Consider the following 12,500-nt stretch of genomic DNA (forward strand, 5'->3'; position numbering starts at 1 on the left):
AGAAAAGAAGTTTCCTATTTCTCAGTACTAATTTTCTATATCAGGCATCATCTTCAGGTACAGAGCAATCAGATGATTGTTCAAAAACCAAGTAATTCCTTCCTTTATTACTAAATTGCTGCAACACAAGAAAAGGTCACATGGTAGAGTGGCATTCTGCCAGTGTATGACAACTCAGTGATTGCGATTTTTCAACCGTATTATTCTGAGGACACTGTGGTAATCAAGAACTATCCATAACTAATGTATAAATAACTGCTTGTTTATCTCTACAATAATCCTACTCAAATTATATACACAAAGCAAAAAGCTTATGATAAAAAGTAGGAAATTAGCATTAAGGATATATTGTATATTAGATCTTTGCATGTAAATATACATATATATATACACACACACAGAGACTCTTAATAACTTTGCATCCTACAACTTAATGGCTTCCATTGGGTACTAACATCATCTTTGCCTTCTGAAGCTACTTTTTACTTTTTAAACATTCTTTCCTTTTGGTCAGTGTTACTCAGATATCATTGTGTGTTAAGTGGTTTTTTAATCAGACACTTTAGTTTTTATGAATATCACATTAAAATTGGGAAGGTGACCACTAGACAGTCTAACTTACACACCTTTCCATAGAAAATTACATAGAATAATTAAACTTAAAATGCATAATGGATGAAACTTTCCAGCATAGCTAGAACATATCTACTCTTTGTCTAATCACTTACGGTGGATGTTCAGTAGAGATTTTGCTGTTCAAAATGTATTTCCTGAAGTATTACCATATGCTTGATATTTTCAAATTGTATGAACTGTATTTGTTGCTTTTATCACTTCTCTGAAAAATAAATGAAAGAAATGACAAATCAAGTAAAGAGATTAATTCTAATGTAGGCATGCATTTGTACATATATATATGTATATGTGTGTACAAATACATGCATTTACATTTTTAAACAAAAGCTATAAATTTATATTCACTTGAAGAATTAAATTTACTTAGTTTGGTGGTTTGACTTATTAAAATCAATGATCTCATATAATAATAGAAGCATATTTCCTGTCTTCAACAGTTCTTTTGCTGAGAAGATGCTAAACTGATCAACTAAAAAGTTTTTGGTTAGAAAAAGTGTCTCCTTAACGAAATCATAATTTGGGTCTAAGAAGATTTTCATATATATTCAAAATAAAATATCTCCTAATCACTGGTTTTTGTTGCTATTATTATATGTGTTTGTGGTTGCGTATTCTTATTTCAGTTGAGTCCAGTTTTTACAAAATTATTGATATTTTATTGGTTTTTTTAAAGTTGTTTTTCTACAGATGTGGATATGTAAAGATTTGATGTTTAAGGAAAAGAGCATGGACCTTAGCTTCTTGAATTTTGTTGTTATTATTATTATTCAGCTTTTAAATTCTCTTTTTTTGTAGTTTATTAAAAGCACCAAGAGGTTAGGTAAAAGATGGCAACAGATATCAGAAATATTTAGCCACAGTGAGGTCTTCTTAAAAGCAGTTGCTATTAAATTGTTCTCTATCACACTAGCAAAATTCAGAATATTTTTTTAAAAGGTGTTCTCGGTGAGTTTTATTGATTTGACCACTGCTGTTCATTTACCAGTTTAACTGAGTTATGGCTCTTTATCACATCTTTTGCCCCAAACTTCTAACCTGAAAAGAAAAAAAGAGAGAGAAAACTTTGTTGCTGGCTTTCTGACAATGGCAGGGAGTGTGTTAAACCAGTGTAAAATTCAATTAAACTGTCTAGCCAGGTTTTTGAAGCTGAAATGCAGACCCTTTCTGTTAAGCTTCTTATTTTCCTGTGACCGACACCGGTGGATGCTGGGTTATGCCAAAACCAACAGGCTGTAAAGTACCTTGTTTCATGCTCCCAGTTGATCAATATTTTTATTTTCCAGGCTTGCCCAGAAATCTGGAGGCAGTATCACCTAACGGTGAGTAGAAACACCTTTTTTATTTTCCCCAGGACCCAGCCTATTTACCCTTCTCTGAACTGCTGACCATAAAATATAGACAAGCATCTTCTGCTGGAAGATAATAAACATCTAAAGAGTTTTTGTACTGAGAAAGCAATAATATGCTTTTTTTCCTTCTCCCCTGCCCACTAACCTGTCCTTTAATCTTCCTGTTCTTAAAAGATTTTGATTATTTGTTATTACTCACATTTGATGATTACATCATGGTATTTCTAAGTCTTCTTTGACTCTATTCATTATATTAAAGGGGGAAAGTATGCTGGAAGCCATAAAAAAATGGTAATAATCAGTGTCTTTAAAATATTACATCATCCACAGTCCATAAGCATACAGTGCACAGTATCTTCCATTATCATTTTTCTGCCTTTACTGAAATATGTACACATTTATCAAATGAAGCTAGAAAAAGCCCAGGGTACCTTTCATATAGCACAATTTAACTGTCTTATGTTTTAAGCCCTTCTTGACATATTTGAAAAGTATGAATATCTGCATAATACCATTCAGGTTATTCAATTTTCTGGTTTAGAAGCAGAAAACATAGTCACCATAGAATCCAATTGGCTAATCCAATTGGTTCAATATTATAAAGTTAGTTTTCTTTTACTATTCAGCTTAAATAATTGCACTGATTTACCAAAGCCCTACTGGTCATTTTTAATATATTAAATGTGTTGTGCTAAGCAAGGGACAAGTTTCTTTTAGTTGTAAAGTTATGTAATACATACTAATTAATAGTTGTTAAAAGTTTAGTGTATTAAAAAGGTTTTGTTTATAGAAAGCAAGTCATAAAAAGAGAGAAGGCAAAGTTTTTGTACCACTTATAAGAAATAAATAATAAACCAACAGGTATACTCATACTACCATTTTGTCATGAGCCCAAGAAGCTAGGAATAATATCAAGTGGTTTGTTTTTTTCAGATTTTGTTATCTCCATTTAATTTATTTGAAGAGCTTAAGTAGAAAACTGTAATTCCTCTGCTCTCCCCAAAATACTAAATAGATTATTGTTAAAATCTTCAGTGTTAATGCTAAAAGATATATACCCATATATGCAGGCACACATTACAAATGTAACTCATCTGATTACATTGTTTGTGTTCATGTAGCAGTTTATTTATTCTCACATAGCATGGTGAAGTTCTTACAGCCTAAACTTGGTTAGAATTTGATCTCTAGTACTTTTCAAGATCACAGAGCTGCTCTTTGTAACCACATAGCAATATTTTCATCATTATTTGTATTAAGTAATGTCCTAATAAATTAGACATTACATTTCTTTTTTAGCTTTTCCCCTAATTTAGAGAATTCCAATTTTGAAAATTTGAAGTGTGGAAAGTACTCAATCTTAAAGCCACTCTTTTACATAACTATCAGTGAGCCTGTAAAAATTGGTTTCAGGTATAACAGAAATATTTGAAGGTCTGTTTAATATTTTAGCTTTTTAGAAACATTGCAAAAAGAATTTTGGGGATAAAATAAATAAAAACAAAATGAATTTGCCTTTTGTGGAATATAATATATTCTATCTGTGGGTATAATAAATTCAGTTTGAGAACTTAATTTGTCCCAATGTGGAATCCTGTTTAATTTTTCAAAATAATATTAAAAGTAACCATCACAGTTTATTATTATCAAGTTTTAGTTAATAATAAGTTTACTGTGCAAGTATAAATGTATCACTTCTGTGCTTATAGACCTGTGCATTATTTATCAGTTCACATGTAAAATAAAAGTTAAATTATTTAACTATAGTTATTTAAATTTTTATAAGTGTAGGGGTAATATTTGAATCTTTGCAATTAAGCATATTCAGTTTTGGATAAAAGCAAGATACGTGCTGATTTTAGTCCTCTTCAGCTCTTTTACTAGGCGATGGACTGCCATCTATTGACTAATAGTAGCCCTCACACATGAATGTGGCATCAGTCAGAGCAATGGCCAAGTAATAAACTAGGGTTAGAATTGCTACTGTATTTTCTTTTAAACCAGTCTGCAAAAACTGGAACTTTCTACACTTAATCATGGATTAATTTCTTTTATAACCAAAAAGTGTTTATTTCATACCCCAGGTGAACTGCGCTTTTGAGGGGAGAAGTTGATTAATATGTCCCAGTTTGGAAATGTTTACATTTGCGAGCTTTCAGTTGGTTTTATCTGCCTTTCAACCAGTAAGACTAGAAGGTCGTTTACAGAACAGTTTCTGTTTTAGCCACTACAAATTAAGGTCTTTCTAGGCATCATTTTCTTAAAAAAAAAAAAAAAAAGAAAGAAAGAAAGAAAAAAGAATTCCAGAGATTTAGCAGAATATTATTTTTCAAACACATAAGATGATGAAGTTGATCAATATAAATGGATTTGTGAAATGGTACAAATCAAAAATTTTAAAAATACATTCTGAAGTAAGAAGAAACTTATGGCAGAGAAGTATTAAATATTTTCAGCAATTTCATGAGAATTAAAATGAAGTCTCTTTAACAACTTGTATCTAAATAGAATAGCTTTCTAACCAAACTTAACTTCACTACACTAGTAAAAACTAAGGCCATCTTTCTAAAGGGACCATGTCAATAAAACTCTAAAATACATTCATCCATTCGCACGTCTCTCTCTCTCTCTCTCTCTCTCTCTCTCTCTCTCTATTTATCTCTCTCTATCTCTCTCACACACACACACATATACATCATAACAACTATGGTAATGCCATTTTTCTTTATATATTTTAGTGGCTATAAAATCATGTGTAATTGAATGTCTTTTGAATTATTGGTTTAGAGAACTACTTGGGAAGAAGAAAAAATTGTTTTATCTAGCAATTACACAATTTACTCAAATAGTTAATTTTTTACTTTCTCCAAAAATATGTTTAGAAAATTCTTTAAATCTTTTAATAGTATAGCCCTATTTTTATTTTTTTAATTTCTGCTTTATTTTTCGATTTTTGGTAAAGTCTGACTTTAAATATTCTTTTCCTCTTTCAAATATTTCATTCCAGATAAAAATTTCCCTTGTTATTCAAGAAGGAAAGTCCCTTCCCCCAACCCCTGTCATTTCTACTCTCATTTATATTAAAAATCCTAGACCAATATGGCCACCAACAGAGTTTTAGAACCAACAGAATTTTTAACTAGTAGAGACTGTAATTTGACATGGATTGGACATTTTGTTAATCTTGTTTTTAATCTACTTACTTAAAAAAGTAACCAGGAGTTTGCTCTTTGGAGGCTGTATGTATTAAGACCCAAAAAGGACAATGTGTCTTTTATGTTTAATTTTGCGCTTGGATTTCTTTGTGTGCATTGTTAAAATGTATTATAACCTTCCTACCTTCTTTTTAACCAAAGGTTTAAGGAGAAAGCTAATGTAACTTTTTTATGAGAATTAAGTTTTACACGTAAGTTATAATTTTTGGAATGTTTAGTATTCACCCTTCAAAAAATTAAAATATTTGTTGTCAGGGAAATGGGGAAGAATCGAGAAGTTAGTTTCCATGCCTTCCTTTCTGGCTCAGGAAAAGCTTATGACCAGAGTTTACTAGTGACCAATGGTAGTCTTACCTGAACTAGTTGAATGGCAGAGTATATCTTCTGGACCATAGTTAACAATGTTCCATTTCACTTTGCCACTCAGTTTTCTCTCCTTACCCGGAAACATCAATTTAGAAATGTATTTTCTGAGTTCTTATAGCATGAGAATGTTTTCACATTATGAGTTTTACACTAAATGAGAATTTTATCCTCTAATGAATTCTGTACCATACCAGAGTGGGTACCCCTAAATGTCAACAGATTGGAATTTACTTTAGAATTCTGTTTTATAGTCCAGAAGAAAGGAATAAAAAGGTGGATATGGATTTGGATCTCAAGGCTATAACTATACAAAAATCTTTATCCTTGGATTGTGATAGGTGGATAACAAATTTCTAACTGCCTAATGCTGAAATTGAATATTTTTCTTTCAAAGTAACTTAAAATGAAAATAAATAGTTTGAAAAAGTCAGTCTCAAGCCAGAATCTTTTCTTCTCATGGGAAAAAAAAAAAAAAGTTTTCTGTTTTAATTGGATATATGCTGGGAATCCTAAATATCTTTCCGAGAGCTCCTTGGCTACATAAACAGACCTGCAAAACCCTATCCACACAACTTATATCATTTGTCTTTCTCTTTTCATGTTTTTATATGTAAATGTATGTGAGACAGTGTGCAGGAGTATGTGTATTTAAGAAAATAGAACTGGTTGCATTAAAAAAAAAAAAAAGTGTTAACTCCAGAATAGAGTGAGGCCTAGTTCTTACTCTGTTTTGGAATTTTTCAAAACATTTTTTCTTTGTACTATTTTTTGAGACCTGACATAGGTTATCATAAACTAATACTTTATAAATTCCTTTTGGAAGCTATTATTTTGGTAATTCAGTTTGTTTTGCCAAAGTTCAAGAACCAGAAATACTCTTGCATAAATTGGTCTTTTTTTCCTCTATACATCTGGTATGGCTCTTACAATGTTGTGATTTACCAAGCATTGGGACATAACATCTCTGTCAAGTTTTCATACATTTGATTTTTATTAAAAATATCCTGGGCTGGGGCTGGGGGGCTCAGTGGTAGCACACTTGCCTGGCATGTGTGAGACACTGGGTTTGATTCTCAGCACCATGTATATAAATAAAAATAAGGATCTATCAACAACTAAAAGATATTTTTTAAAAAAATTTTTAAACAAATAAATAAATAAAAATACCCTAATACTCAAACACTACCAAGGCATTGACTGCTCTCATGATTGAGAATGCACATGTCTCTTTTATATTATCTCAGGGCTATCTTTTCATTATAGTACAACAAAATCAATCAGATTGCTTTATCTTCTTAGTTACTTGCTGTTTTGAGTAACAGGATTTTTTTTCTTTTGAGGGATACTAGGGAATTGAATTCAGGGCCTTACACATGCTAAGCACATGCTCTACCACTGAGCTATACTCTCAGCTCAGACAAAAAGTTTTTGTGTAAGTTTTAATGACTTACTCATACTCCATATTTGATAACAGAAATAGGAAATACATTTGGATGGTGACCAAAATTTTTTAAAGATTTTTTTTTTAATGGAAAAGGAATGTGAGTAGTTTTGTGTTTACTTTCAATATTTACCTTGTTCTTAATGAATTTAGTGTTAAAAATATGCTAGCAATTTTTTTTCTTCAATCTTATCATGTTCTGAATTTATTATAAAAGATAATTACTACATCTGCAGAGTACGTTGACTGATTTTCTTTTTTAAATCTTTATTTTACTGGCATGTGGGACCACATTTTGCCAGAACCTATCATTGGAAGCAATTGAAAAATGCAATTTCAAAGCAAATGAAACCTGGAATTATCAATCTCAATAAATGAGATTCATTTAAAAATAAATATAATTTGCCAAATCATCAAAAAGCAATTTCCTAAAGCTCCTGTAAAGGAAAGTGGGAAAAGTGAACGCTGTGAATTATAAATGCATATATTGTTTTTACTCTCAGTGTTTCTTCAGACGTTAAGAAGTCATGTGTATACATGCTTGTATTTTAATACAGTGGAATAAAAATGATTAAGATTTGTATATATAACTTATTTGTTTTCATTGAAGCACATGAGAGAACCTTAGTGTTTTATTCTCAAAGGAATATTAAGGTGTCCTCCTTCAGAGCAAATTCTCAACTTACTTGATTTTTAGTATTTTAAAATGTAAAAATTAATTTTTTTAAGAGGGAAATCAATATGGTCCATTTTTCTTACATTAGTATATTTAAATAATATCAAATGCTTTATGACAACAATCCTAATGTAGATTTAAGCATGTCAGATAATGAAGCAATGAAAAATATGCTGCATTTACTCAATTGAGAAAAATTTACATAAATGTTTTATCATAAAAGCAGCTGTGCTTTTGCCATCTTCTAAATATCTTTAATGCCCTAGTCACCAGCCATTAAGGCCTTTGTTCATTTTTAGATAGAACATGTTTCTCAATAGTAAACTGATTTTGAAGTTCTAAAAACAATAACTTCTTTCTTCATTTGATAGAAAATTTCCTATGCTTTGTTTTGTATATCCCATAATGATGAAGGGAATGGGGGGGCAGTACATTTAGAAGTTACATGTTTACCAAATGAGCTTCAAGTTTTACTTCTGTTTTAAAAGTTTAAATGACATAGTCATTTTCTTATGTGTTAAAAGATGCTTTTCCTGAGGATATTTGAAAGAGAAGGTTATATTTAGACCTTTTCATTACCCTTTTCTTTCTTCTCTAGGTATGTTCACTTTTGCTTACAGAGGAATTGCATTGTAGGAGCAATTTCTTCTTGAGAATTAAGTGTTGTGGTAATGGAGTTCCATTTCTAAGTGTTTCTAATTTTAATATACATGAACACTTTAAACTTCTTTTCTTATCTCCTTAAAATATAAATATATAATTCTTATAATCTCCCCAAAAAAAACTACATTGTTTTGTACTTAGAAAAAGTCCCCCTATTTTACCAAAAAATGGACAAAAACAAATATTCTTATTTTTTGAAATTTATGCAGTTTATCACTGTATAGTATTGTCTTATGTAAAAAATTATAGCTTTAACATGAGAGATGTTGAGTAATGCTTTTTTGGGGAGTCATGTTACCTGCACATGAAGAACATGAAGTAATGGGCTGGGGTTGTGGCTCAGTGGTAGAGCACTTTCCTAGCACATGTAAGGCACTGGGTTTGATCCTCAACACCACATAAAAATAAATGAATAAAATAAAAGTATCATGTCCATCTACAACTAAAAATGTTTAAAAAAAGATAAAGAAAAAGAACATGAAGTAAAATGCAGAATAATTTCAGCTTATTTGAGTGATTCTTTTTTATATGTAATTTAAATAGATGATTCATGCCATTCCTTATAAGCATTCTAGGTGATTGAGTTTGTCACACTCTTGTATGGATATTTCAGTGCAACAATAAATGTAAATAAAGTATACTAAATCAGTGATATTTTTATTAAACATTCCTTTTAGTGGTCATGCATATGAGTGACATGGTAGATTACAGTAATTCCTGCAGGTCTTAAGTATTTAGGAATCAATTAGTTACTCAGTTATGATCAACCATAACCTTTAAGGGTTTGGGTCAATCATTTGAATAATCTGCAGGAAAAGAATCCTGAAAGGACCCTTGACTTCTTGACAAGAACAGCATCTCTAAACTAGTGTATTTTCTGTCATGGTATAAACTTCAGTAGCAAAGTTAAGTGTCTAATTAAGTTTAAAGTTTTAACTTTAAACTTAACTTCAGTGACTGAAAGTTAATGAATTATTGTTCAAATTTTAGACTTGAAATTCATTGTTCATTTTATATCAGAAAGTCTTGGGAATTATTTATGGATTTTTACATTTATAAGTGGTTTCTTCCAGCTCTTTTGAGGTTGATTCAATGATTCTCAGACCAACAACTCTAGCTTTTAAGAAATATCTTTAAAATTATATTAAAAACATGCTGCACGTTTAGAAGGTGTTTAACAACAACAACAACAAAAAGTTAAACACATTAAATTACACCTTCACCTTAATTGATAAACCAATACACAGGTAGGTCACATTTCAAAAACAAGAGTTATTCAAGTGAGTGTTCAGAAATCTGTATTAGCTTAGTAAGAATTCATGTGTATATTATTTGGTCATCAAGCTACTGGATTTTTTCATTACTTTTTTCAAAAATCATAGAACTGAATCTACTAGGTAGATATATAGCCATCTTTATAATTTTGTAATATATTCTTGCTTATAAATGCCTACTATATATGCATACATTCCTTTACGGTTATTTGTAGATTACTCCACACTTCTTTGCAGTTAGAACTAAACTTTGGATTATAAATTTGGTTTATACTTTAAAAATCTCAATTTTGTATTTCTTGGATCTTTCACATTTCATTTGTTTACAGTAATACCATATTTCCTCCTCATTTTACGAAAGCCCTTAGAGAAAGGCACTAAGAAACTTGGACAGAAAGGCAGGCATCTTCCTGAGGAAATACTAGGGAGTTTTATATCGTAATAGAAGGGGAAAAGTGCCAGCTTTGGAATTGGACTTTGGTTCAGAGTTCATGTACATTGGTTCATATACTAGATGTGTAAAAGTAGTTAAAATATTTAACTTGTAAGAATCTCAGTTTCTTCACCTGAAGAAAATGGGGGTTATCATGCCTTATAGGGTTACTTACCTATGCAATAAGATGATAAAAGTACTTCACACAATACTGTGCACATAGAGCATGTTAAATGCTATATGAGCTTTACCACAGCAAACCCAGAAGCATCTCGCACCTGTAGAGATGGCATCTGCACTGATATCCTAGTTCTGTTATTATTAATGTCTTTTGCCCAAAATAAGGAGATTCATAATGACATATTACTCTGTCTCCTAACAATGTTTTCCTCTTAGAGTTAGTAAAATTAAAATACTTACAAACAGTGTCTTCTCTTAACAAAAATACTTAACTCAGTTTTTCATTTTTTAATTATTTACACTTGTCTTATTCCTTTCCAAAAATGTAAGTAACTTTTAATTAAGTATAGTAAATTTAAATTATTTTCTTAATTTTACTTACCTAAAAATCATTATAAATATATTGAAGATTAGATTACAACGATGCTAATAATGCATAATTTTTAAGCAGTAATTTCAGTATCATCTGAATATAGTTATTCTATCCTATGCAAATGAAATTATATAAATATTAGCTTCCTGTATAAATAATGTGAATAACATGAAATCAAATAATTCACACATGCTAATTGTGGTTCTATTTACTAAGGGTGGAGGGCTTATGTTAATCTGATTAGGAAGGAAACAAAATAGTGTATCCGTTTTTTGCACTTCAGGTAAAACTACTTCATACTTTCCCATGACTGATACCAGAAAACAGCCAAATTTCATAGCCAACCGTAGTGGCATAAGAGCTGGGTCACTTCTGTGGACTCTCAACTGTATTTGCATGGGTCCAGCAAAAAAAAGGCAACACAAAATCATTTTCTCAATGCATGTGATATATATTTCAAAGAGCATTCCAATTTCATGTTTGTTTCTTATTTTAAGAAAAGCAAGGGCTAAGATGGAACATATTATAAAAACAAAAGAGCATTACTTCCCTCCTTGAAACAGGTCCTTGCATTTATGGATTCCATGCCTTTGTGACTGATGGTTAAGAATATTTCAATAGAATAAGCAGGGTTTGAGGTGAAGAGGGTTGCCATGTATTATAAGTCATGTAGAGTTATAGTCAAAATGAAAATCTTGGGGTTTGTTTGGATCCTTGGTGTGTTAGCTAATAAATACAGTAGAGCTCTGGTTCCATAATTTTTCAGTGGAGGTTTATGTACAGTTGTATGCAAAATGTATAAGCAAATTTGAATATGTTATGCATTTTATATGGTTGAGAGGTATAATATTAATGTGATTTCTTTGCTTTATAGGCCACCCAGTAAACCTTCAGATAAAATATCCGAGAATTCACAACATGTAGATATTCTCTTCTGTCTCTTCACCCTATATCCTGTCTCCACGCCCTTCTCATCCCTCCACCCTGCTTCAAAGCTTGTGGTCCTTTTCCATCTGTGTACTAAAAGGTTTCTTTGTAAACCAGGCCATTTGTCCATCATTGTTTGGGGTCCAAACAGTGGTAAGATACCCTGTCACTGATCCCGCATGCTATGAATGGCAGCTCCTCTCCGGACAATTGGTGGAGGGGCTGAGAAATATTCCTGAGAGGATTATTTAACCTTTCAATTTAGAGGGCACAAAGCCTGGTTGATTAATGAACTTTCTGATGGGCGCCGATAAGCGGATCTATTTCTTTATTTCCCCTAAAAGTGATTCCTTCTCCTGTCCATATTACTATAATCTTAAACATAAAATGTGGCAAATAGATTGAAAAACAGCACTAAAGAGTTTATCTGGCTGGCAAACTGAAGGAGCTAAATTAAAATTGGTAATGACAGCAGTGGCTCAGCCTCATATATGGTTTTTAAATGCACTGTGTATTTTGAAGAGACTTATTCTCCAGCTCGCCTGGTAATGACTGCTTTTGGTGCACAGTCTGGGGCTGGCTTCTGTTATCCCCACACCACCACCCCCCCCCAAAAAAAATGAGTTGTGTTATCTGGATGGCTGCAGACACATACGCATCCCCCTTTCTCACTGCATGGGCAGACAAGGTCGATAGCATTACAAGGTATTTGTGGCAGTGCTTGTTTCAGTTTTCAGAGCTGCCAGTTTCCAGGCGGATTTGAATTACAAAAGAAGAAGCTGGCATGAAAATTGAAAGGTTTTATCGGCTGGTCTGAAGCCTCATAGCACATTGCTTATTTATGCAGTCCATTTGCACCAGGAAATATAAAAAGGAAATACATTTTTAAAATAAGGCCATAAAGACCCAGATATGTTTAAGATGGCAAATAAAATATAGATACCTATAATATCTTTCCAGGAAACGA

The 12,500-nt window shown here is 31.6% G+C and overlaps 1 protein-coding gene across 5 annotated transcripts in view; it reads left to right on the forward strand.

The window, feature by feature from the left end:
* The window catches only part of Zcchc7 (zinc finger CCHC-type containing 7), a 225,616-nt gene that overhangs the window by 194,342 nt on the left and 18,774 nt on the right, over positions 1–12,500 (forward strand). For all 5 annotated transcript variants that reach the window (XM_027931045.2, XM_027931046.2, XM_071600752.1 and 2 more), the window contains one exon: positions 1,920–1,955. In XM_027931045.2, coding sequence (XP_027786846.1) covers positions 1,920–1,955 — 36 coding nt within the window. The remainder of the gene's footprint in view (positions 1–1,919; positions 1,956–12,500) is intronic.

This window comes from Marmota flaviventris, chromosome 13 (genome assembly GCF_047511675.1).
Source record: "Marmota flaviventris isolate mMarFla1 chromosome 13, mMarFla1.hap1, whole genome shotgun sequence".
Taxonomy (NCBI): domain Eukaryota; kingdom Metazoa; phylum Chordata; class Mammalia; order Rodentia; family Sciuridae; genus Marmota; species Marmota flaviventris.